Source organism: Ranitomeya variabilis, chromosome 5 (genome assembly GCF_051348905.1).
Source record: "Ranitomeya variabilis isolate aRanVar5 chromosome 5, aRanVar5.hap1, whole genome shotgun sequence".
NCBI classification, from domain to species: Eukaryota; Metazoa; Chordata; class Amphibia; order Anura; family Dendrobatidae; genus Ranitomeya; species Ranitomeya variabilis.
The window spans coordinates 189,223,091-189,249,280 of NC_135236.1; the positions used below are offsets into that span (position 1 = coordinate 189,223,091).

A 26,190-nucleotide genomic window follows, 5' to 3' on the forward strand; every position below is an offset into this window, starting at 1 on the left:
TGGAAACAAATGATAGAGAAAACATGCAGACTGGGATATAACAAATGAAATTCAGTTAGGTGGTGTGTGCAAGAGAATGAACTCTTGAGACAACTGCTGATTCAATGGTTTGTGTTTTTCTTCAGTTCAGGAATTGTACAATAAATGACAGCAGCAAAACCTCAGTCATTATTCAGACGTGGTTCTCTATTGGCCCTGCGCTGAAGCAATCTATGAGGTGCACTGTTATATAGGCTGTACATACGAAAATGTACATTACTCACAAAATAATCTATATATCATTCACTCAGGATAAGCACAGTCAAAGCCAGATATGCCAGTTATTGCTTCTCCACACTAAACCTACATAAAATGTAAAAGACTAAACAAAAAATTTAGTTACCCTCAGTGTTTTTAAGTGTGCACCATTTTCATAGACCTTTCTGTTACATTTTTACACAGACATTATTTACTAGTAGAAATTTCATTTTCTTGACATGAAATAGCTTAAGCATCTGCATTTATAGTGGACACTAACTAACTGTTAGGTCTTTTTTTTTTAGAACCAATTGTTTTGCCATATAAACTGGACACTCAGGTGTCATAATTACACTACAACTGTGGTAAAAATACTTTTCACTACAAAACATGCTGTCAAGTTGCATCCTGGAAATCTTTATATGCAACATAGTATACAGTCATGGCCGAAAGTGTTGGCACCCTTGAAATTCTTCCAGAAAATTAAGTATTTCTCTCAGAAAAGTATTACAATTACACGTTTCGTTATACACAATGTGTATTTTCTTTGTGTGTATTGGAACAACACAAAAAAAAAAATAGAAAAAAGGCAAATTGGAAATCATTTCACACAGAACCCCAAAAATGGTCCACATAGTTGGTTGAACACCCTTTGGAATAAATAACTACAGTCAATCGCTTCTTATAACCATCAAGCTTCTTGCACCTGTCAACTGGAATTTTGGACCACTATTCTTTTGTAAACTGTTCCAGGTTTCTCATATTTGAAGGGTGACTTTTCCAACAGCAATTTTAAGATCTCTCCACAGGTGTTCAATGGAATTTAGATCCGGATTCATTTCTGGCCACTTCAGAACTCTCCAGCGCTTTTTCCATCCATTTCTGGGTTCTTCTTTCAGCATCTTTGGGGTCATTGTCCTACTGGAAGACCCATGACCTAGGACACAAGCCGAAACAGACATTCATGCGTGGCCAATCCAAGCTTCCATATTAATCGGAGGTTGTGTAAAACTAGTTATTCAACTGATTCTGAAGCATTTTCTTTTTTTCTATTTATATGTTTGAGGTAAAACCAGGAATGGATTCTAAAGTTCTAAAGTCAAATCTTTAAAACCGTTCTTTGATCTTCTGTTATGAGATTTATTTCACCTGATAAAATGTGTCCATGAAAAGTTGATGAAAATCGTAGCATAAGTAGCAATCATGAAGGCACCTTGCTGTGTGAGCTGCATTTAATGTATCTGTCAGTGTATGATTGTGACGCTGTACTGACTTCTCAGCCTCATACTAGATCCAGCATGAGAAGTGCATTAAACTGTTTCTGCTTGAACAAAAGGTTTTACACAATGTGTTATGTGATTTTCCTGCAGAATGTACATGCAAGAGCTGGATCCCGTAAGAAATGCACAGATGCTAAAGAGAAATGATAAATCTTAGTGGCGCACAGGCAAGATTTGGTGAGCATACAGTCATTTATCCTTGTGATAGGACCTGAGGTACTGCACACATTCAGATCCACAAGAACTGTCTTGCTATATATATTGATAAAATATGAACATATTTAGATTTGTTCATCTTTTCTCCCTATTAGTTTTTACTGTAGATAAAGGGATGTGATAACTATCAGTTAATTATTAGATATAATACCATTTCCCTGGAACATAAATGTGTGTGCTTTTAATCTCATAATTTGTGCAAATACAGTGGGGAAAATAAGTATTTGATACCCTGCAGATTTTGCAAGTTTTCCCACCTCCAAAGAATGGAGAGGTCTGGAATTTTTATTGTAGGTACGCTTCAACTGTGAGAGACAGACTATTTTTTAAAAATCCAGAAAATCACACTGTATGATTTTTGCATCATTAATTAGCATTTTATTGCATGAAATATGTATTTGATACAATAGATGAACAGAACATAATATTTGGTACATAAACCTTTGTTTGCATTGACAGGGGTCAGACATTTCCTATAGTTCTTGACCAAGTTTGCACACATTGCAGCAGGGATTTTGGCCCACTCCTCCATACAAATCTTCTCCAGATCTTTCAGGTTTCTGGGCTGTCACTGGGCAACATTGAGTTTCATCTCCCTCCAAATATTTTCTATTTGGTTGAGGTCTGGAAGCTAGCTAGGCCACTCCAGGATCTTGAAATGCTTCATAGGCCTGTTTCACACGTCAGTGCCTCCGGTACGTGTGGTGACAGTTTTCTCACGTACCAGAGACACTGACTCACGTAGACACAATAAAATCAATGCGTCGCTGCACATGTCAGCGTGTTTTCGCGGACCGTGTGTCCATGTGAAAAACACGGAGACATGTCCGTGTTCGTGGGAGCGCACGGATCACATGGACCCATTAAAGTCAATGGGTCCGTGTAAACACGTACCGCACACGGATGCTGTCCGTGTGCCGTCCGTGTGCCGTGCAGGAGAAAGCGCTACAGTAAGCACTGTACCCTGATTTGGGTGCTGAAGTCGGAATTCATTCCTTCGCAGCAGCGTTCGCTGGAGAGAAGGAATGAAAAATCATTGTTTTTTTTGTTTTTTTGTGGTTAAAATAAAGTTCCCGGTAACCTCCCGCCTCCCACCCCCTGTGCGCCCGCCCGCTGGAAATAAAATACTCACCCAGCTCCCTCGATGCCTCCTCTCAGCGTCGCAGCTTGTCCTGTATGAGCTTTCACGTGGTGCCGCTCATTACAGGGATGAATATGCAGCTCCACCTCCCATAGGGGAGGTGTGAGACTGGCCTTACAGAGCCACTCCTTAGTTGCCCTGGCTGTGTATTTCAGGTCATTGTCATGCTGGAAGACCCAGCCACGACCAATCTTCAATGCTCTTACTGAGGGAAGTAGGTTGCTGGCCAAAATGGCTCAATACATGACCCGATCCATCCTCCTGTCAATATGGTGCAGTGGTCCTTTCCCCTTTGCAGAAAAGCACTCCCAAAGTATAATGTTTTTCCCGCCATGCTTCACAGTTAGGACAGTATTCTTTGGGTTGTATTCCTCCTTCTTCTTCCTCCAAACACGGCGAGTGGAGTTGTTGGCAAAAAGTTTTATTTTGGTTTCATCTGACCACATGACCATCTCCCATGCCTCCTCTGGATCATCCAGATGGTTATTGGCGAATTCAAACAGGCCTGGACATGTGCTGGCGTGAGCAGGGGGACCTTACGTGCCCTGCAGGATTTTAATCTAGGCTTATTCCTGACCTTTCTCAGAATCATCCTTACCTCCTTACCATCCTTTTCTAATAATTGCACCAACAGTTGTTGCCTTCTCACCAAGCTGACTGACTTACAATATTTTATACAATTGCTGAGTCTGATTCTTTGCTTCAACTCCTATAAACTGGGACTTATGGTACATTATAGTAATAGACAGTTATAGAGCACATGGGGCGTAGACACTGCGGTTGTTCTGCTCTTACTGAAATGTTCCTCAACTACTTGGCCCTGAAAATGGCTTGTCAACAATGGGCAACATATTATTATAAATAATGTCTCCAAGGGTTTCAGCACTTGAGCCAACGTCGTTAACCTAGACTTTATTAGCACATCCTTGTTGTTTCTTCTGTTTATGTTAGTAATTAGCTGTAAACCGTGAATTGCAATCTGTCAGATGTGCAGGCGTTTTTTGTTGTGGCTTAACTTCATCTGAATTCTTTGAATGTGGCTTTTAGCTACAGAAAGGTTGAAGACCTTTTTTTTTTTTTCTAATTACTAAACTAGCTATTAAAGGAGTTTTTCCCAAAAAACAATATTCATTGTGGATAAGTTGATGATCGCCTGGGGTTGACCGATGGGTCCCTCAATGATCCCTAGAACGGCTTTCTGTAAAGCTCTGTCTTAAATATAGTGGAGTTGCATATGGCCTCCTATCCAATCAATGTCTATGGGACTGCTGAGAAAGCCAAATACAGCACTATATTTTCATCAGTTTCAGTGATAAATAGGGAGGATGCCAAGCTTATGCAACTTCACTACAATAAAGGTAGGGCTCTATAGACATCCATTCTGAGGGTCCAATTGGTCACATTTTCAGCAATCAGCAGGTTTTCCCCTGTTCTAAAGGGATAACTTGTGATTTTGTGAAAACCTGTTTATAATAGCATTTACATTATTCTTCTTACCTGTACAATATCGAAAGCTTCAAATTCTTCTGGATTTATGTGAGAATATACTTTACCATTTCCAATTAATTGTAAAAATGTTTGTTGTGCTGCCAATTTAAGGCATCTACAAGGGGCATTCATTAAAGATTTCACCTGACCCACTTCCTGTGGACTGAGAGCAATGAAACTTGGCACAGTTATTAGTCCTTCTCTACATAGGTGCCACCTAGGGACACATATTTCCCCCATCTCTTTATGCAACTGTAAACACCTCGCTTGTAGAAGTCGACAGGTTGCTCCAAAAGCCATGTTGTGACTTCGGAAATCAGAGTCTCATCATCTGGAAAATGCCCTTCAAAAATAACTTCATTGTTGGAAAGAGGTGGAAGTCCTATGGTGAGAGGTCGGGTGAATAAGGGGGATGCGGTAGAATTTCAAAGCCACAGGAGCATGCTTCCATTTGGGCAACATGTGAGTTGTGAACTGGTGCACTGTCTTGTAGAAGGCAGACACCTTTGGTGAGCATGCCACGTCTCTTGGTTTTGATGGCCTCCCGCAATTTCTGCAACAGTGGAGCATAGCATGTCCCAGTAATCATGGTGCCCTTTGCTAGGAAATCCATCAATACTACTCCGTGCTGGTCCCAAAATACTGTGAGCATGACCTTGCCTGCCGAGGGTTGGGCACGTGCCTTTTTTGGAGGCGATAAGTCATGATGCTTCCATCACATCAACTGGACTTTGGAATCAGGATCATAGTGATGGACCCAGCTTTCATCCTGTGTGATCAGTCTGTTGAAAAAGTCCTCCTGGTTTCCATGGCACATCATCAATAGAGCCTGAGAGCATTCGACTCGTTCCTGCTTCTGGAAAGGTGTGAGCAGCAGGGGAACTCAGCGAGCGGATACCTTATGCATGTGAACATGGTCTTGGATGATTTTTTTCCACGGACCCCACAATAATCTTGACATTTTGGGCTAGGTGGCGAATTGTTACGTGTTGATTTTCCAAAATGACGACCCCCACTTGCTGGATGGTGTGTTCATCAATAGCAGAGTGGGGTCGTCCTGGAATTGGAGATGTTTGTACCGAAGTCCGATCACATTTGAATTGACGATGCCAGTTCTTGACTACATCATATGATGGGGAATCATCACCATAAACCTCTTTCATCTCATTGAACGTATCCTTTGGAGTGCGGCCTTTCAAGTAAAGGAACTTGATGACTGCTCTGTAGTCCACTGGGACCATTATCAAACCTCACACCACTTCAGCACCTGTGAAATCAAGACCTTTATCAGTTATGCGTTACAAATTAGCACGTAACCTATAGAGACTGATATCATTACACATGTGCAGTTTCAGAGTCCTGTGATAAATAGAAGTAGGTCTCGGGAAATCTTTAATGAACGCCCCTCGTGCATCTTTGTATAATTCAGCATATTTAATATAGAAATAGATTTGGTTTTCTGCTGTAAATGGCATGAAACTGACGTGTTGATTATGTTTTCTTTTTTCAGACGTAACTAAGTGCAGCATACCGTGAGAAGAGGTCCATATTTCGCAGTTTAGTATTCTTGGATTTGAAATGGCTTAACACATTTAATTGTTGCCACCAAGAATGTGTCAGTTTGTAAGCATAATATCACATCCCTGTTTGTTGTGTTTGCCGGCATCAGAAGTGTTTCTACTCCAGGGGGCAGCTTTTCATTTTCCATTATTCTTTTGCATGATGTTGCCCTTTAAAACTTGCTAAATTTATGTTTTCACAGATTCAATTTGTGTAATTATTTCCAATTTTTTTAAAAAAAAGTGAATTCAAGTACATGTATTATAAATACAGCAACAAAACTGTAAAACACATCATATCCAGATTCCCATTTTAGATGTCATTCTTTATATTCTTGCAGATACTATTAACTTTGCCAGGGCTTAACGGGTAGATCCGTGTATCTTTCTTGCTCACCGCTATACATGTTATATGCTATTTAAAGACCCTTATGAAACCGGTTTGTACGTTCTTGGTACAAATTTTATTGCAGCTCTTAAATATGCGTCATTGAAAGAATATTCACCTTGACTGTAACAGAAGCCTTCATGTTCAAGAGGAAAAGGCAAAAAATTATAAAGGGAATTTCATAAAACCGAATGTTTTCTCAGTGTTCTCAGTGCTAATATTCAGGCTATACTATTTATGTAGCACTTTTGTATGTAATTTTGTTAATGAAATCCAGAAGCAATCAGATAGTTGTGTAGTAAACTGATGGATAGCCAGGCCTCATGATTATAAAATCCCTGTGTTAGTATAAAGAATGACCTGCTCCAGTCAATAAAATGAGTTTGGAAGCATTTTCCTGATAGGATCTGATCCTGTTTTTGTTGCTAGTTGTTTTTCTGTAACGCAGAGGCATGATATAACAATGAAATTCCCATGTACTGTCCCCATTCTTTATAATGCTGATCAGCCATATGTAAGTGGGAATGTAATGTGAATGACGGCTTCTGTGCTAAATGGATTTTATATGTGTAAATTAAGTTTTACATGGCTGATAAATGTGTGAAGCACAAAACAAGCATATATATATACAGCTCTGGCAAAAATTAAGAGACCACCACATGAAAACCCTGTCATGGGCAGCCCAATCTCCAGACCTGAACCCCATTGAAAACCTCTGGAATGTAATCAGGAGGATGATGGACGGTCACAAGCCATCAAACAGAGAAGCTGCTTACATTTTTTTTGCCAGAAGCAGTGTGACGGACTGGTGGAAAGCATGCCAAGACGCATGAAAGCTGTGATTAAAAATCATGGTTATTCCACAAAATATTGATTTCTGAACTCTTCCGGAGTTAAAACATTAGCATTATTGTTTCTAAATGATTATGAACTTGTTTCTTTGCATTATTTGCTGTCTGAAACTTTTTTTTTTTTTTTTTTTTTTTTAATTTTGACCATTTTTCTTTTTCAGAAAAAAAAAAAATCGAAATTTAATGCTTGGAAATTCGGAGACATGTTGTCAGAAGTTTTATAGAATAAATGAACAATTTACATTTTACTCAAACATATACCTATAAAGAGAAAAATCAGACAAACTAAACATTTTGCAGTGGTTTCTTAATTTTTGCCAGAGCTGTATATGCATGTGAACTCCAAGACATTGCTCCAGGCCTTGTGCCGTGAATTCACAATTAGTTGTGGTTGATGGACAGCAGATTTGTTGACAGTTTTCACTAGCAGCCAGCAGAATAGTGACTGCAGCTTTGGACTTTGGATCATATTTGAGAAACACTGCTGTAATAGAGTGAAAGGGACAACCATAGACGTTAGTGAGTGTCCTGCAATGTATTGTTTTCATTATGCCTCGCAACTGCAACAAAGGCTAATGAAAAGGGGTCCCCATTAGCAAAACCACCCGTCATCAATTTGATCTCAGATACCCACAGAGTGTAACGGGTTATCAATGGACAACCCTTCCAAGAGATTAATAATTATCCTAATAAAAGCTTACAATTAGTTAGATCATATGACACCTGGTTCCTATTGGGATCTCTGACAGCCACTATCTTTGCTTCATGGTATTTTATTAACCAAAAAAACTGCTTTTTCTGTTTGTGCTTTTCATCTGCCACAATCCTCTCATAAGCTAAACGTGGCCATATTGCATTACACTTAAGTTGGCAAGACTCTACCAACCATCTGATATTATCTGGTTAGCCAAGGTCCGTGTGAAAAATAGATCATGTGAACTAGCTCACATGCTAACATTGGGTCCATATGCTGCCTGCTTTCCACACGGACAGGAAATAGGTTTGTCTGAATGTACTCTTAGGTGTCTGGCAGTGGCTTATTCCCATCTTCCTTTTTGGAACATATGTGTGCATGTGTATAGAGGAAAGGGAATAGCTGACGACCAAACGTCGTTTGAAATTGTTTGGCCACATTAAGAATTCTACAAGGTGTGTGGAAGATGCTGTTTTAAGGCATACCAGAAGGAATAGCCTTTCTTGATGGAAAGTATATGTCATAACATTATATACTTACCTGGCAATCTAGGTGTTTCAGTAGAGGGGTTCTTATCTACCAAGCTAACAGCTGTAGCCACAATTCTAATAATTAGCCATTCCAGAATGTATTTTCTTGTGAACAATAATGTTGCTATTGTGATAATAGATTTTATTTATTTTATTGCAATTTTTGGTGAAAACATTTTCTTTATATTTTGTTCTTCTCTAACGCATCTTTGGCATTTCCAGTGTTTGTAGTTGAAACACATCTCGTATACCGTTGTATTGCTGTTTTTACAAAATGAACACTCCTGATGTATGTTGGAAATTATGGTTATAGATTGTAAAGACGGAAACAGGTCACACGAGTTAATTTACTATATATGTAACAGGTATTAAAAGAAAAACTTATGTAAACATTGGCGTTGATTATAATTGCAGATAATAATTGTGTATGATGCATATTACATTGAAAGAAGTGTTAACGAATGGAGAAGATCCATTATGGTTCTGTAATAAAGACGCAAAAAAATGTACTAACTTGTTGTAGATCTCATGTTGTTTGACAATGGAACCAGTTACTTGTCACTGGCATAATAGTAAATATACGTGATGTCTATGGGATTTTACATTAGTGTGTGTATGTGTCTAGTATATACACAGTACTATACAACAAAGGCTTTAGGTGGGTGTGGAAAAAATGGTGCAAAATAAGAATGCTTTCAACAATTAATAGGTGTTAAAAATATCTGTTAACAAAATGCAAAGTGGATGAACCAGAGAGAAATCTAAATCAAATCAGTATTTGGTGTGACCACTCTTTGCCTTCAAAGTATCAATTCTTAAGGCTGGGTTCACATTGCGTTATTGGCAATGCGCTGACGGCATCCATTACATAGCGGCACTAACGCTATGTAATGGATGCGTTAGCGCACCCATTAGCTGCCATTATGTAGCGCATCGCTAACGCATGTCATAATCGGCATGCGTTAGCGATGTGCCGTCATTCTGTGACGGACCCTCAGACGCGGTCTGCAGCGTTTTCGGGTCCGTCACCGCTAGCACAGATGAAGCATCTGCGCTAGCACGATTGCATAACGCGATCTTTTTCGGCACTTGCGTTAACGCAGTCCATTTAACGCATGCGTTGAACGGACTGCACTAACGCAATGTGAACCTAGCCTTAAGGTACACTTCCATGCAGTTTTTGAAGGAGCTCAGAAGGAAGGATATATTGGAGAATTAACCACAGATTATTATATGGATGTGGGCTTGCACAAAACCTTCTGTCTTTTCATGAAATCCCAGAAACACTTGATGTTGAAATCTGAATTCTCTGCAGGCCATATCATTACTTCCCGAAATTTGTTCTTCCTTCATGTCTCAAGTCATACATCTTTGCAAGACTGAGAATATCAACTAAACACAAGATAGTTATACTTTATCTACAAGATCCTTCTTAGGCTAAAATTTCAAAGCAGTCTGGGCTTTCTAGATGTGCTGTTCAAGCTCTTGAAGAAGCACCAAGAAATGTTCAACCCTGGGGACCACAGAAGACGTAGTGGTCAGCCAAAGAAAATCAGTGTGGCAGCTGAAAGACACATCATGCTTACTTCCCTTTGAAATCGGAAGGTGTCCGGCAGTGCCATCAGCTCAGGACTTGCAGCAATCAATGGGACTAAGCAGCACCCATCTACTCAGAGAAGTCTGGCCAGAAGTGGTCATCATTGAAGAAGTGGAAGAATTACAGCCAAATGCAATACAATAGACATGGAAATACAACCAAGCGACTCAATTATGCACAAAAACATAGCAACTGAGTGTCGAAAATTGGCTGCAGTTGCTCTGAACTTATGACAGAAAATGTTAAAAATATCGGCAGATACTTATCTATCATGTAATACCATCAGGTAGGCATCTGAGTGGCTCCAAATTTATTCTGCAGCAGGACAACAACCCAAAACATACAGCCAATGCCATTTAGAACTATCTTCAATGTAAAGAAGAACAAGGAGTCCTAAAAGAGATGATCTGGTCCTCACAAAGACCTAATTTAACATCGAGTCTGTCTGGGATTACATGAAGAGACAGAAGAATTTGCACTTCTGCATGCATTACATTTCCTTCATTGTTTCTATGGGTGCATGTGCTTGAGACTGAAAATTGAGGTGAATAGGACTTAGTCTGAGTACCAATCACAGCTATGCACTTGTTGCAATGCCTTTAAAATAAGCGCACTGGAAACGTACAAATAGCTTTCACAAGAAGTCACATATGCAATACATTCATCATAAATCGGAGGTCTGTATACACAATCCACTACTTTCTATTTATCTTTTTTTAAGGCAATGTTAACTTTGTGTCAGTCAAGCCACTCATATTTGATTGGATTTAACTTCAAAAAGTTCTGCATGAACCAGTAGAAAACTGAATTATAGATAGTACCCAAATATCAAACATCACACAGTTTGTAAATGTCCTTGATATTCTTTTACCCATTAATTAGTTTTGGCCCCTAGTTTCATCCTCACAAAAAATTCTGGCTGGTTTACACAACGATGAGCTAATATCTGTGGAAAGATCCCAAAAAGGAGATTTGTGGTTAAAACAAAAAGTCTTGCTTCATCGGGAACTCTGTAGATGTAAGGAGTCCTTGCATGAAGGGATGCACCAATGTAAGAAAACTGTGCCTGCAGGATTGAAAAAAGTGCAGTCAGGAGTCATAAGTCAACATAGGGAGATAAGTTATACAGTACAGACCAAAAGTTTGGACACACCGTCTCATTATTTTCATGACTATGAAAATTGTACATTGACACTGAAGGCATCAAAACTATGAATTAACACATGTGGAATTATATTACATATAAAAGTGTGAAACAACTGAAAATATGTCTTATATTCTAGGTTCTTCAAAGTAGCCACCTTTTGCTTTGATGACTGCTTTGCACACTCTTGGCATTGTCTTGATGAGCTTCAAGAGATAGTCACCGGGAATGGTTTTCACTTCACAGGTGTGCCCTATCAGGTTTAATAAGTGGGATTTTGTGCCTTATAAATGGGGTTGGGACCATCAGTTGTGTTGTGCAGAAGTCTCACGGATACACAGCTGATAGTCATACTGAATAGACTGTTAGCTACTTTTTTCTTGCCATAATACAAATTCTAAGTAAAGAAAAAATGAGTGCCCATCATTACTTTAAGAAATGAAGGTCAGTCCGAAAAAATTGGGCAAAACTTTGAAAGTGTCCCCAAGTGCAGTGGCAAAAACCATCAAGCGCTACAAAGAAACTGGCTCACATGAGGACCTCCTCAGGAAAGGAAGACCAAGAGTCACCTCTGCTTCTGAGGACAAGTTTATCCGAGTCACCAGCCTCAGAAATTGCAGGTTAACAGCAGCTCAGATTAGAGACCAGGTCAATGCCACACAGAGTTCTAGCAGCAGACACATCTCTACAACAACTGTTAAGAGGAGACTTTGTGCAGCAGGCCTTCATAGTAAAATAACTGCTAGGAAATCACTGCTAAGGACAGGCAACAAGCAGAAGAGACTTGTTTGGGCTAAAGAACACAAGGAATGGACATTAGACCAGTGGAAATCTGTGCTTTGGTCTGATGAGTCCAAATTTGAGATCTGCAATTGCATAAAAGAAAAGGCACTACCATAGTATGCACACCACAGCAAATAATGATGTAAAAAAATCCACTTTATTGGTATACAATTAAAACATAATTAAAAAAACAACACACAAAACTGTTGCCAACCTGGGCATATATAATGACCCCAAATATATGACTTGGTACTCAGTAATGCATATCAAAAATATACATGTACATATAAGCTATATCCCTCCTTTAATGGCTCATGGGGTGTACGGAATAAAATTAAAATATCCACAAACAGGAAATAATGTTGGCATAAGATAGGCTGTATATAGAGAGCGCCAATAATATGGTAATCACCAAATACCTATAGCAGCTCAACCATCCCCAACCCAAAGGAAAAGATGATTCATGGATATACCATAGAAAATAAGAATTACCAAGGTGATGCGAACCTGCGGATGAGCAACAGGCTAGAGGACCCAGGAAGGACCACAGACTATGGCCCCACGCGTATCGCCTCACAGATGAGGCTTCGTCCCCTTAGCAAAGAGACAGTAGTGAAACGGGATTTAAAAAGTATCTGTTAGCGGGTATTTGCTATTTAATCTTATAACAGTATAATATAGCACAGGAGAGCCTGATTCCGGGGATGTGTCACTTGTGTGTTGCTGTTTCAATGCAATCATTTTATCAGCAGGAAATTAGCACTACAGGACTACATCTCATGTGCAGACTAGTCAGACTAATCTGTGTAACACCAACCACATCACTGATTAGCAGCTTGCTGACAATGCACAGTGCACACAGGGAGCTGCCAATCAGGGGTGTGGATTGGGTTATTCATGGCTCAGCAGTCTGATGTAGATATAGCAGAGCAGAGATTTTTAACTTAAAAATTATCTTGCAATTTTTGGTCAAACCTATGATTAACCCCCAAGGGTGGTTTGCACGTTAATGACCGGGCCAGTTTTTACAATTCTGACCACTATCCTTTTATGAGGATATAACTCTGGAACGCTTCAATGGATCCTGATGATTCTGAAATTGTTTTATTGTGACATATTGTGCTTCATGATAGTGGTAAAATTTCTTTGATATTACCTGCGTTTATTTGTGAAAAAAAACAGAAATTTGATGAAAATTTCGCAATTTTCCAACTTTGAATTTTTATGCCCTTAAATCACAGAGATATGTCACACAAAATACTTAATAAGTGACATTTCCCACATGTCTACTTTACACCAGCACAAATTTAGAACCAAAATGTTTTTTTTGTTAGGGAGTTATAAGGGTATGTGCACACGCTGCGGATTTTGCTGCGGATCCGCAACGTTTCCGCAGCTGCAGATGCGTTTTCCCATGCATTTACAGTACCATGTAATGCTATGGGAAATGAAATCCGCAGTGCACATGCTGCGGGAAAAAACGCGCGGAAACGCAGCGGTTTATTTTCCGCAGCATGTCAATTCTTTGTGCGGAATCCGCAGCGGTTTTTCACCTGCTCCAATAGGAAACTGCAGGTGAAAAACCGCAATAAAAACCGCGATAAATCCGCAGAAAAAACCCGAGCGGTTTTGCACTGCGAATTTATCAAATCCGCTGCTGCAAATTCCGCAATGGAATCCGCAGCGTGTGCACATGGCCTAAGGGTTAAACGTTGACCAGCAATTTCTCATTTTTACAACACCATTTTTTTTTTAGGGACTACATCACATTTGAAGTCACTTTGAGGGGTCTATGACAGAACATACCCAAGTATGACACCATTCTAAAAACTGCACCCCTCAAGGTGCTCAAAACCACATTCAAGAAATTTATTAACGCTTCAGGTATTTCACAGGAATATTTGGAATGTTTGAAAAAAATGAACATTTAACCTTTTTTCACAAAAAATTTACTTCAGCTCCAATTTGTTTTATTTTACCAAGGGTAACAGGAGAAATTGGACCCTAAAAGATGTTGTACAATTTGTTCTGAGTATGCTGATACCCCATATGTGGGTAAACCACTGTTTGGGCGCATGGCAGAGCTCGGAAGGGAAGGAGCACCATTTGACTTTTCAATGCAAAATTGACTGGAATTGAGATAGGACGCAATGTCTCGTTTGGAGATCCCCTGATGTGCCTAAACATTGAAACCCCCACAAGTGACACCATTTTGGAAAGTAGACCCTCTAAGGAACTTATCTAGATGTGTGGTGAGCACTTTGACCCACCAAGTACTTCATAGAAGTTTATAATGTAGAGCTGTAAAAATAAAAAATATTTTTTCACAAAAATGATCTTTTCGCCCCCAACTTTTTATTTTCCCAAGGGTAACAAAAGAAACTGGACCCCCAAAAGTTGTTGTGCAATTTGTCCTGAGTATCCTGATACCCCATATGTGGGGGTAAACCACTGTTTGGGTGCATGGCAGAGCTCAGAAGGGAAGGAGCGCTGTTTGACTTTTTAATTCAAAATTGACTGGAATTGAGATAGGACACCATGTTCACACTCAGAGCCGAAATGTTGCACAAATGGGCCATTAAAATAGCTTTTTTTACACTAAAGTAATGGTGTACTTCTTCCTTATTTTCTTTACTATAAGGACTAGTGATGAGCGAGTGTACTCGTTGCTCGGGTTTTCCCGAGCACGCTCGGGTGACCGAGTATTTATGACTGCTCGGAGATTTAGTTTTCATTGCGGCAGCTGAATGATTTACAGCTACTAGCCAGGCTGAGTACATATGGGGGTTGCCTGGTTGCTAGGGAATCCCCACATGTAATCAAGCTGGCTAATAGATGTAAATCATTCAGCTACCGAGATGAAAGCTTAAAAATAAATAAATACTCGGAGGTCACCCGAGCACGCTCAGGAAAACCCGAGCAACAAGTACACTCGCTCATCACTAATAAGGACTGGTATGTACCTATGAAGCTCTGCAGCCAACTGTTGTCATTTTTATAGGTGCTGTTTTTTTCTTTATGTATATATCCCAAACTGTTCTTCAACTTTATCAATAGTAAAAGAATCATAAGTGAAAGTGGATGCCCCTAAACAAATTGTGAGGAAAGAATGGTTGTAGATGACAAGGAAAAGGCTAATATATTAAACACCTTCTCCATGGTATTCACGGTGGAAAATGAAATGCTAGGTGAAATGCCTAAAGACAAAGAAAACCCTATATTAAGGGTCACCAATCTTACCCAAGAAGAGGTGCGAAACCAGCTAAATAAGATTAAAATAGACAAATCTCTGGGTCCGGATGGCATACACCCAGGAGTACTAAGAGAACTAAGTAATGTAATACACAAGCCATTATTTCTTATATTTAGGGACTCTATAGCGATGGGGTCTGTTCCACAGGACTGGCGCATAGCAAATGTGGTACCAATATTCAAAAAGGGCTCTAAAGTGAACCTGGAAATTATAGGCCAGTAAGTCTAACCTCTATTGTTAGTAAAATATTTGAAGGGTTTCTGAGGGATGTTATTCTGGATTATCTCAATGAGAATAACTGTTTAACTCCATGTCAGCACAGGTTTATGTTATGAACTGGTGGTTTAGGAGCAACATGGGACGAGCTCTGGAGGAGGTGGTATCTGTACAAACCGCAGTTCCTGAGCTTATCACAACACTAGAAGTAGCCGTGGGATGTTCCTGTCACTCCCTAGACACCTCGTCACAGCCGGAGGACTAACTACCCCTAAAGATGGAAACAGGAAAGCTATCTTGCCTCAGAGAAAATCCCCAAAGGAAAGGCAGCCCCCACAAATATTGACTGTGAGTGGAGCGGGAAATGACATACGCAGAATGAAATCAGAATGTAGCAAAGGAGGCCAGTCTAGCTAGATAGATAGAATAGGACAGAATACTGTGCGGTCAGTATTAAAAAACTAGAAAAATCCACCAAAGAGTTTACAAAAATCTCCACACCTGACTAAAGGTGTGGAGGGTAAATCTGCTTCCCAGAGCTTCCAGCTTAACTGAATAAATCCATATTGACAAGCTGGACAAGAAAAACAGAAAGAGCTGAACGATTAAGTCCACAATATGTGGACAGCAAAAGAACAAGCAAGGACTTATCTTTGCTGAACTGGTCAGAATATCAGGGAAATCCAAGCAGAGATGTGAATCCAAGCAGGAACCATTGACAACTGGCCCAGGCTGAAGGATAGAGCCAGGATAAATAGCCGAGCCAGAAAGACGATCAGTGGAAGCAGCTGCTGACTGCTAAATCCAAGGAGCAGCAGTTCCACTCAAAACCACCGGAGGGAGCCCAAGAGCAGAACTCACAAAAGTGCCACTTACAACCACCGGAGGGAGCCCAAGAGCGGAATTCACAACAGTACCCCCCCCCCCTTGAGGAGGGGTCACCGAACCCTCACCAGAGCCCCCAGGCCGATCAGGGTGAGCCAAGTGAAAGGCACAAACCAAATCGGCGGCATGGACATCGGAGGCAACAACCCAAGAATTATCCTCCTGGCCATAACCCTTCCACTTGACAAGATACTGAAGTCTCCGCCTCGAAAAACAAGAATCCAAAATTTTCTCCACCACATATTCCAACTCCCCTTCAACCAACACAGGAGGATCAACCGAGGGAACAACGGGCACCACATATCATCGCAACAAAGATATATGGAAAACATGGATGGCAAACAAGGGCCAAACAAAAAGACACCGGATTGATAATCTCAGAAATCTTATAAGGACCAATAAACCGAGGCTTGAACTTAGGGGAAGAAACCTTCATAGGAACATGACGAGAAGATAACCAGACTAAATCCCCCACCCGAAGCCGGGGACCAACACACCGACGGCGGTTAGCAAAACGTTGAGCCTTTTCCTGAGACAACGTCAAATTTTCTACCACATGAGTCCAAATCTGCTGTAACCTGCCCACCACAGAATCCACACCAGGACAATCAGAAGGCTCAACCTGCCCTGAAGAAAAACGAGGATGAAAACCAAAATTACAAAAGAAAGGCAAAACCAAAGTAGCCGAACTAGCCCGATTATTAAGGGCAAACTCGGCCAACGGCAAGAAAGCCACCCAATCATCCTGATCAGCAGACACAAAGCATCTCAAATAGGTTTCCAAGGTCTGATTAGTTCGCTCAGTTTGGCCATTTGTCTGAGGATGGAACGCCGAAGAAAAAGACAAATCAATGCCCATCCTAGCACAAAAGGCCCGCCAAAACCTAGAAACAAACTGAGAACCTCTGTCAGACGCAGTATTCTCCGGAATGCCATGCAAACGAACCACATGCTGAAAAAACAATGGAACCAAATCAGAGGAGGAAGGCAATTTAGGCAAAGGTACCAAATGGACCATTTTAGAGAACCGGTCACAAACCACCCAGATAACAGACATCTGGGAAACAGGAAGATCCGAAATAAAATCCATGGAAATATGCGTCCAGGGCCTCTCAGAGACCGGCAAAGGCAAAAGCAACCCACTAGCGCGGGAACAGCAAGGCTTGGCCCGCGCACAAGTCCCACAGGACTGCACAAAAGAACGCACATCCCGCGACAAGGGAGGCCACCAAAAGGACCTAGCAACCAAATCTCTGGTACCAAAAATCCCAGGATGACCAGCCAACACTGAAGAATGAACCTCAGAAATTACCTTACTAGTCCATCTATCAGGAACAAACAGCTTCCCCACTGGACAGCGGTCAGGTTTATCAGCCTGAAATTCCTGAAGCACCCGCTGCAAATCAGGGGAGATGGCAGAAAGAATCACCCCTTCCTTAAGAATGCCAACCGGCTCAAAGACTCCAGGAGAATCAGGCAAAAAACTCATAGAGAGGGCATCAGCCTTAACATTCTTAGATCCCGGAAGATACGAGACCACAAAATCAAAACGGGAGAAAAACAGGGACCATCGAGCCTGTCTAGGGTTCAGCCGCTTGGCCGACTCGAGGTAAATCAGATTCTTATGATCGGTCAAGACCACAATGCGGTGCTTGGCTCCCTCAAGCCAATGTCGCCACTCCTCAAATGCCCACTTCATAGCCAACAACTCCCAATTGCCAACGTCATAATTGCGCTCCGCAGGCGAAAACTTTCTGGAAAAAAAGGCACACGGTTTCATCAAAGAACCATCAGAATTCCTCTGAGACCAAACGGACCCTGCCCCAATCTCAGAAGCGTCAACCTCAACCTGAAAAGGAAGAGAAACATCCGGCTGACGCAACACGGGCAGAAGTAAATCGGCATTTAAGCTCCTGAAAGGCCTCAACCGCCGCAGAGGACCAATTCGTCACATCAGCGCCTTTCTTCGTCAAATCGGTCAGGGGCTTAACCACACTGGAAAAGTTGGCAATGAAACGGCAATAAAAATTAGCAAAGCCCAAAAATTTCTGAAGGCTCTTCACCGATGTGGATTGAATCCAGTCATGAATGGCCTGGACCTTAACAGGATCCATTTCTATAGACGAGGGAGAAAAAATAAAACCCAAAAAAGAGACCTTCTGAACTCCAAATAGGCACTTAGACCCCTTCACAAATAAAGCATTATCACGAAGGATCTGGAATACCATCCTGACCTGCTTCACATGAGACTCCCAATCATCGGAAAAAATCAAAATATCATCCAAATACACAATCATGAATTTATCAAGATACCGTATATACTCGAGTATAAGCCGAGATTCTCAGCCCAAATTTTTGGGCTGAAAGTGCCCCTCTCGGCTTATATTCGAGTCACGGTCTGTGGCAGGGTCGGCGGGTGAGGGGGAGAGAGCGCTGAGGCATACTTACCTAGTCCCGGCGATCCTGACGCTCCCCCTGCCCGTCACACTGTCTTCAGGTGCCGCAGCTCTTCCCCTGTACAGCGGTCACGTGGGACCGCTCATTAGAGAAATTAATATTCATTTCTCTAATCAGCGGTGCCGGTGACCGCTGATAGAGGAAGAGGCTGCGGCACCCGGAGACCAGCTGTCCGGGGGAAGGAGCGGGACGCCGGGAGCAGGTAAGTATCACATATTTACCTGTCCACGATCCACACGCCGGGCGCCGCTCTGTCTTCCCGGCGTCTCTCCGCTGACTGTGCAGGTCAGAGGGCGCGATGACGCATATAGTGTGCGCGCCGCCCTCTGCCTGAACAGTCAGTGTGGAGAGACGCCGGGACCGGACGCTGGGGAGCTGCAAGCAAGAGAGGTGAGTATGTGTTTTTTTTTTATTGCAGCAGCAGCACCAGCGTTATATATGGCACAGATTTATGTGGAGCATCTATGGGGCCAAACTGAACGGTGCAGAGCATTCCATATGGGGCACAGCTATATAAGGAGCATCTATGGGGCCAAACTGAACGGTGCAGAGCATATAGGGCACAGCTATATAAGGAGCATCTAGGGCCAAACTGAACGGTGCAGAGCATATAGGGCACAGCTTTATAATGAGCATCTATGGGGCCAAACTGAACGGTGCAGAGCATATAGGGCACAGCTTTATAATGAGCATCTATGGGGCCAAACTGAACGGTGCAGAGCATATAGGGCACAGCTTTATAATGAGCATCTATGGGGCCAAACTGAACGGTGCAGAGCATATAAGGCACAGCTTTATACTGAGCATCTATGGGGCCAAACTGAACGGTGCAGAGCATATATGGCACAGCTTTATATGGAGCATCTATAGGGCCATAATGAACGGTGCAGAGCATTGTATATGGGGCACAGCTTTATATGGATCATCTATGGGGCCATAATGAATGGTATGGAGCATCTATTTTTTTGAAATTCACCGGTAGCTGCTGCATTTTCCACCCTAGGCTTATACTAGAGTCAATAAGTTTTCCCAGTTTTTTGTGTCAAAATTAGGGGGGTCGGCTTATACTCGGGTCGGCTTATACTCGAGTATATACGGTAATTAAATATCATGCATGAAGGACTGAAATACAGAAGGAGCATTAGAAAGCCCGAAAGGCATCACAAGGTATTCAAAATGGCCTTCGGGCGTATTAAATGCAGTTTTCCATTCGTCACCCTGTTTAATACGAACAAGAAATTTATTAACGCTTCAGGTATTTCACAGGAATATTTGGAATGTTTGAAAAAAATGAACATTTAACTTTTTTTCACAAAAAATTTACTTCAGCTCCAATTTTGTTTTATTTTACCAAGGGTAACAGGAGAAATTGGACCCTAAAAGATGTTGTACAATTTGTTCTGAGTATGCTGATACCCCATATGTGGGTAAACCACTGTTTGGGCGCATGGCAGAGCTCGGAAGGGAAGGAGCGCCATTTGACTTTTCAATGCAAAATTGACTGGAATTGAGATAGGACGCCATGTCTCGTTTGGAGATCCCCTGATGTGCCTAAACATTGAAACCCCCACAAGTGACACCATTTTGGAAAGTAGACCCTCTAAGGAACTTATCTAGATGTGTGGTGAGCACTTTGACCCACCAAGTACTTCATAGAAGTTTATAATGTAGAGCTGTAAAAATAAAAAATATTTTTTCACAAAAATGATCTTTTCGCCCCCAACTTTTTATTTTCCCAAGGGTAACAAAAGAAACTGGACCCCCAAAAGTTGTTGTGCAATTTGTCCTGAGTATCCTGATACCCCATATGTGGGGGTAAACCACTGTTTGGGTGCATGGCAGAGCTCAGAAGGGAAGGAGCGCTGTTTGACTTTTTAATTCAAAATTGACTGGAATTGAGATAGGACACCATGTTCACACTCAGAGCCGAAATGTTGCACAAATGGGCCATTAAAATAGCTTTTTTTACACTAAAGTAATGGTGTACTTCTTCCTTATTTTCTTTACTATAAGGACTAGTGATGAGCGAGTGTACTCGTTGCTCGGGTTTTCCCGAGCACGCTCGGGTGACCGAGTATTTATGACTGCTCGGAGATTTAGTTTTCATTGCGGCAGCTGAATGATTTACAGCTACTAGCCAGGCTGAGTACATATGGGGGTTGCCTGGTTGCTAGGGAATCCCCACATGTAATCAAGCTGGCTAATAGATGTAAATCATTCAGCTACCGAGATGAAAGCTTAAAAATAAATAAATACTCGGAGGTCACCCAAGCACGCTCAGGAAAACCCGAGCAACAAGTACACTCGCTCATCACTAATAAGGACTGGTATGTACCTATGAAGCTCTGCAGCCAACTGTTGTCATTTTTATAGGTGCTGTTTTTTTCTTTATGTATATATCCCAAACTGTTCTTCAACTTTATCAATAGTAAAAGAATCATAAGTGAAAGTGGATGCCCCTAAACAAATTGTGAGGAAAGAATGGTTGTAGATGACAAGGAAAAGGCTAATATATTAAACACCTTCTCCATGGTATTCACGGTGGAAAATGAAATGCTAGGTGAAATGCCTAAAGACAAAGAAAACCCTATATTAAGGGTCACCAATCTTACCCAAGAAGAGGTGCGAAACCAGCTAAATAAGATTAAAATAGACAAATCTCTGGGTCCGGATGGCATACACCCAGGAGTACTAAGAGAACTAAGTAATGTAATACAAAAGCCATTATTTCTTATATTTAGGGACTCTATAGCGATGGGGTCTGTTCCACAGGACTGGCGCATAGCAAATGTGGTACCAATATTCAAAAAGGGCTCTAAAGTGAACCTGGAAATTATAGGCCAGTAAGTCTAACCTCTATTGTTAGTAAAATATTTGAAGGGTTTCTGAGGGATGTTATTCTGGATTATCTCAATGAGAATAACTGTTTAACTCCATGTCAGCACAGGTTTATGTTATGAACTGGTGGTTTAGGAGCAACATGGGACGAGCTCTGGAGGAGGTGGTATCTGTACAAACCGCAGTTCCTGAGCTTATCATAACACTAGAAGTAGCCGTGGGATGTTCCTGTCACTCCCTAGACACCTCGTCACAGCCGGAGGACTAACTACCCCTAAAGATGGAAACAGGAAAGCTATCTTGCCTCAGAGAAAATCCCCAAAGGAAAGGCAGCCCCCACAAATATTGACTGTGAGTGGAGCGGGAAATGACATACGCAGAATGAAATCAGAATGTAGCAAAGGAGGCCAGTCTAGATAGATAGAATAGGACAGAATACTGTGCGGTCAGTATTAAAAAACTAGAAAAATCCACCAAAGAGTTTACAAAAATCTCCACACCTGACTAAAGGTGTGGAGGGTAAATCTGCTTCCCAGAGCTTCCAGCTTAACTGAATAAATCCATATTGACAAGCTGGACAAGAAAAACAGAAAGAGCTGAACGATTAAGTCCACAATATGTGGACAGCAAAAGAACAAGCAAGGACTTATCTTTGCTGAACTGGTCAGAATATCAGGGAAATCCAAGCAGAGATGTGAATCCAAGCAGGAACCATTGACAACTGGCCCAGGCTGAAGGATAGAGCCAGGATAAATAGCCGAGCCAGAAAGACGATCAGTGGAAGCAGCTGCTGACTGCTAAATCCAAGGAGCAGCAGTTCCACTCAAAACCACCGGAGGGAGCCCAAGAGCAGAACTCACAAAAGTGCCACTTACAACCACCGGAGGGAGCCCAAGAGCGGAATTCACAACAGTACCCCCCCCCTTGAGGAGGGGTCACCGAACCCTCACCAGAGCCCCCAGGCCGATCAGGGTGAGCCAAGTGAAAGGCACGAACCAAATCGGCGGCATGGACATCGGAGGCAACAACCCAAGAATTATCCTCCTGGCCATAACCCTTCCACTTGACAAGATACTGAAGTCTCCGCCTCGAAAAACAAGAATCCAAAATTTTCTCCACCACATATTCCAACTCCCCCTCAACCAACACAGGAGGATCAACCGAGGGAACAACGGGCACCACATATCTCCGCAACAAAGATATATGGAAAACATGGATGGCAAACAAGGGCCAAACAAAAAGACACCGGATTGATAATCTCAGAAATCTTATAAGGACCAATAAACCGAGGCTTGAACTTAGGGGAAGAAACCTTCATAGGAACATGACGAGAAGATAACCAGACTAAATCCCCCACCCGAAGCCGGGGACCAACACACCGACGGCGGTTAGCAAAACGTTGAGCTTTTTCCTGAGACAATGTCAAATTTTCTACCACATGAGTCCAAATCTGCTGTAACCTGCCCACCACAGAATCCACACCAGGACAATCAGAAGGCTCAACCTGCCCTGAAGAAAAACGAGGATGAAAACCAAAATTACAAAAGAAAGGCAAAACCAAAGTAGCCGAACTAGCCCGATTATTAAGGGCAAACTCGGCCAACGGCAAGAAAGCCACCCAATCATCCTGATCAGCAGACACAAAGCATCTCAAATAGGTTTCCAAGGTCTGATTAGTTCGCTCAGTTTGGCCATTTGTCTGAGGATGGAACGCCGAAGAAAAAGACAAATCAATGCCCATCCTAGCACAAAAGGTCCGCCAAAACCTAGAAACAAACTGAGAACCTCTGTCAGACGCAGTATTCTCCGGAATGCCATGCAAACGAACCACATGCTGAAAAAACAATGGAACCAAATCAGAGGAGGAAGGCAATTTAGGCAAAGGTACCAAATGGACCATTTTAGAGAACCGGTCACAAACCACCCAGATAACAGACATCTTCTGGGAAACAGGAAGATCCGAAATAAAATCCATGGAAATATGCGTCCAGGGCCTCTCAGGGACCGGCAAAGGCAAAAGCAACCCACTAGCGCGGGAACAGCAAGGCTTGGCCCGCGCACAAGTCCCACAGGACTGCACAAAAGAACGCACATCCCGCGACAAGGAAGGCCACCAAAAGGACCTAGCAACCAAATCTCTGGTACCAAAAATCCCAGGATGACCAGCCAACACTGAAGAATGAACCTCAGAAATTACCTTACTAGTCCATCTATCAGGAACAAACAGCTTCCCCACTGGACAGCGGTCAGGTTTATCAGCCTGAAATTCCTGAAGCACCCGCCGCAAATCAGGGGAGATGGCAGAAAGAATCACCCCTTCCTTAAGAATGCCAACCAGCTCAAAGACTCCAGGAGAATCAGGCAAAAAACTCATAGAGAGGGCATCAGCCTTAACATTCTTAGATCCCGGAAGATACGAGACCACAAAATCAAAACGGGAGAAAAACAGGGACCATCGAGCCTGTCTAGGGTTCAGCCGCTTGGCCGACTCAAGGTAAATCAGATTCTTATGATCGGTCAAGACCACAATGCGGTGCTTGGCTCCCTCAAGCCAATGTCGCCACTCCTCAAATGCCCACTTCATAGCCAACAACTCCCAATTGCCAACGTCATAATTGCGCTCCGCAGGCGAAAACTTTCTGGAAAAAAAGGCACACGGTTTCATCAAAGAACCATCAGAATTCCTCTGAGACCAAACGGACCCTGCCCCAATCTCAGAAGCGTCAACCTCAACCTGAAAAGGAAGAGAAACATCCGGCTGATGCAACACGGGCAGAAGTAAATCGGCATTTAAGCTCCTGAAAGGCCTCAACCGCCGCAGAGGAGCAATTCGTCACATCAGCGCCTTTCTTCGTCAAATCGGTCAGGGGCTTAACCACACTGGAAAAGTTGGCAATGAAACGGCAATAAAATTAGCAAAGCCCAAAAATTTCTGAAGGCTCTTCACCGATGTGGATTGAATCCAGTCATGAATGGCCTGGACCTTAACAGGATCCATTTCTATAGACGAGGGAGAAAAAATAAAACCCAAAAAAGAGACCTTCTGAACTCCAAATAGGCACTTAGACCCCTTCACAAATAAAGCATTATCACAAAGGATCTGGAATACCATCCTGACCTGCTTCACATGAGACTCCCAATCATCGGAAAAAATCTAAGTATCATCCAAATACACAATCATGAATTTATCAAGATACCGTATATACTCGAGTATAAGCCGAGATTCTCAGCCCAAATTTTTGGGCTGAAAGTGCCCCTCTCGGCTTATACTCGAGTCACGGTCTGTGGCAGGGTCGGCGGGTGAGGGGGAGAGAGCGCTGAGGCATACTTACCTAGTCCCGGCGATCCTGACGCTCCCCCTGCCCGTCACACTGTCTTCAGGTGCCGCAGCTCTTCCCCTGTACAGCGGTCACGTGGGACCGCTCATTAGAGAAATTAATATTCATTTCTCTAATCAGCGGTGCCGGTGACCGCTGATAGAGGAAGAGGCTGCGGCACCCGGAGACCAGCTGTCCGGGGGAAGGAGCGGGACGCCGGGAGCAGGTAAGTATCACATATTTACCTGTCCACGATCCACACGCCGGGCGCCGCTCTGTCTTCCCGGCGTCTCTCCGCTGACTGTGCAGGTCAGAGGGCGCGATGACGCATATAGTGTGCGCGCCGCCCTCTGCCTGAACAGTCAGTGTGGAGAGACGCCGGGACCGGACGCTGGGGAGCTGCAAGCAAGAGAGGTGAGTATGTGTGTTTTTTTTTATTGCAGCAGCAGCACCAGCGTTATATATGGCACAGATTTATGTGGAGCATCTATGGGGCCAAACTGAACGGTGCAGAGCATTCCATATGGGGCACAGCTATATAAGGAGCATCTATGGGGCCAAACTGAACGGTGCAGAGCATATAGGGCACAGCTATATAAGGAGCATCTAGGGCCAAACTGAACGGTGCAGAGCATATAGGGCACAGCTTTATAATGAGCATCTATGGGGCCAAACTGAACGGTGCAGAGCATATAGGGCACAGCTATATAAGGAGCATCTAGGGCCAAACTGAACGGTGCAGAGCATATAGGGCACAGCTTTATACTGAGCATCTATGGGGCCAAACTGAACGGTGCAGAGCATTATATATGGCACAGCTTTATATGGAACTTCTATGGGGCCATAATGAACGGTGCAGAGCATTATATATGGCACAGCTTTATAAGGAGCATCTATGGGGCCAAACTGAACGGTGCAGAGCATATAGGGCACAGCTATATAAGGAGCATCTATGGGGCCAAACTGAACGGTGCAGAGCATATAGGGCACAGCTTTATAAGGAGCATCTATGGGGCCAAACTGAACAGTGCAGAGCATATAGGGCACAGCTTTATAATGAGCATCTATGGGGCCAAACTGAACGGTGCAGAGCATATAAGGCACAGCTTTATACTGAGCATCTATGGGGCCAAACTGAACGGTGCAGAGCATATATGGCACAGCTTTATATGGAGCATCTATAGGGCCATAATGAACGGTGCAGAGCATTGTATATGGGGCACAGCTTTATATGGAGCATCTATGGGGCCATAATGAACGGTGCAGAGCATTCTATATGGCACAGCTATATATGGATAATATATGGGGCAATAATC

The 26,190-nt window shown here is 42.5% G+C and overlaps 2 protein-coding genes across 2 annotated transcripts in view; one reads left to right on the top strand and one right to left on the bottom strand.

The window, feature by feature from the left end:
* Nucleotides 1-8,893, top strand: part of HDGFL3 (HDGF like 3) — a 140,448-nt gene extending 131,555 nt beyond the window's left edge. The window contains exons 7-8 of the mRNA XM_077263647.1: nt 1,608-1,694; nt 5,873-8,893. Of these exons, the coding sequence (XP_077119762.1) occupies nt 1,608-1,664 (57 nt within the window). The 3' untranslated portion in view covers nt 1,665-1,694; nt 5,873-8,893. The remainder of the gene's footprint in view (nt 1-1,607; nt 1,695-5,872) is intronic.
* Nucleotides 7,273-26,190, bottom strand: part of TM6SF1 (transmembrane 6 superfamily member 1) — a 161,576-nt gene continuing 142,658 nt past the window's right edge. The window contains exon 10 of the mRNA XM_077263646.1: nt 7,273-11,047. Within this exon, the coding sequence (XP_077119761.1) occupies nt 10,856-11,047 (192 nt within the window). The 3' untranslated portion in view covers nt 7,273-10,855. The remainder of the gene's footprint in view (nt 11,048-26,190) is intronic.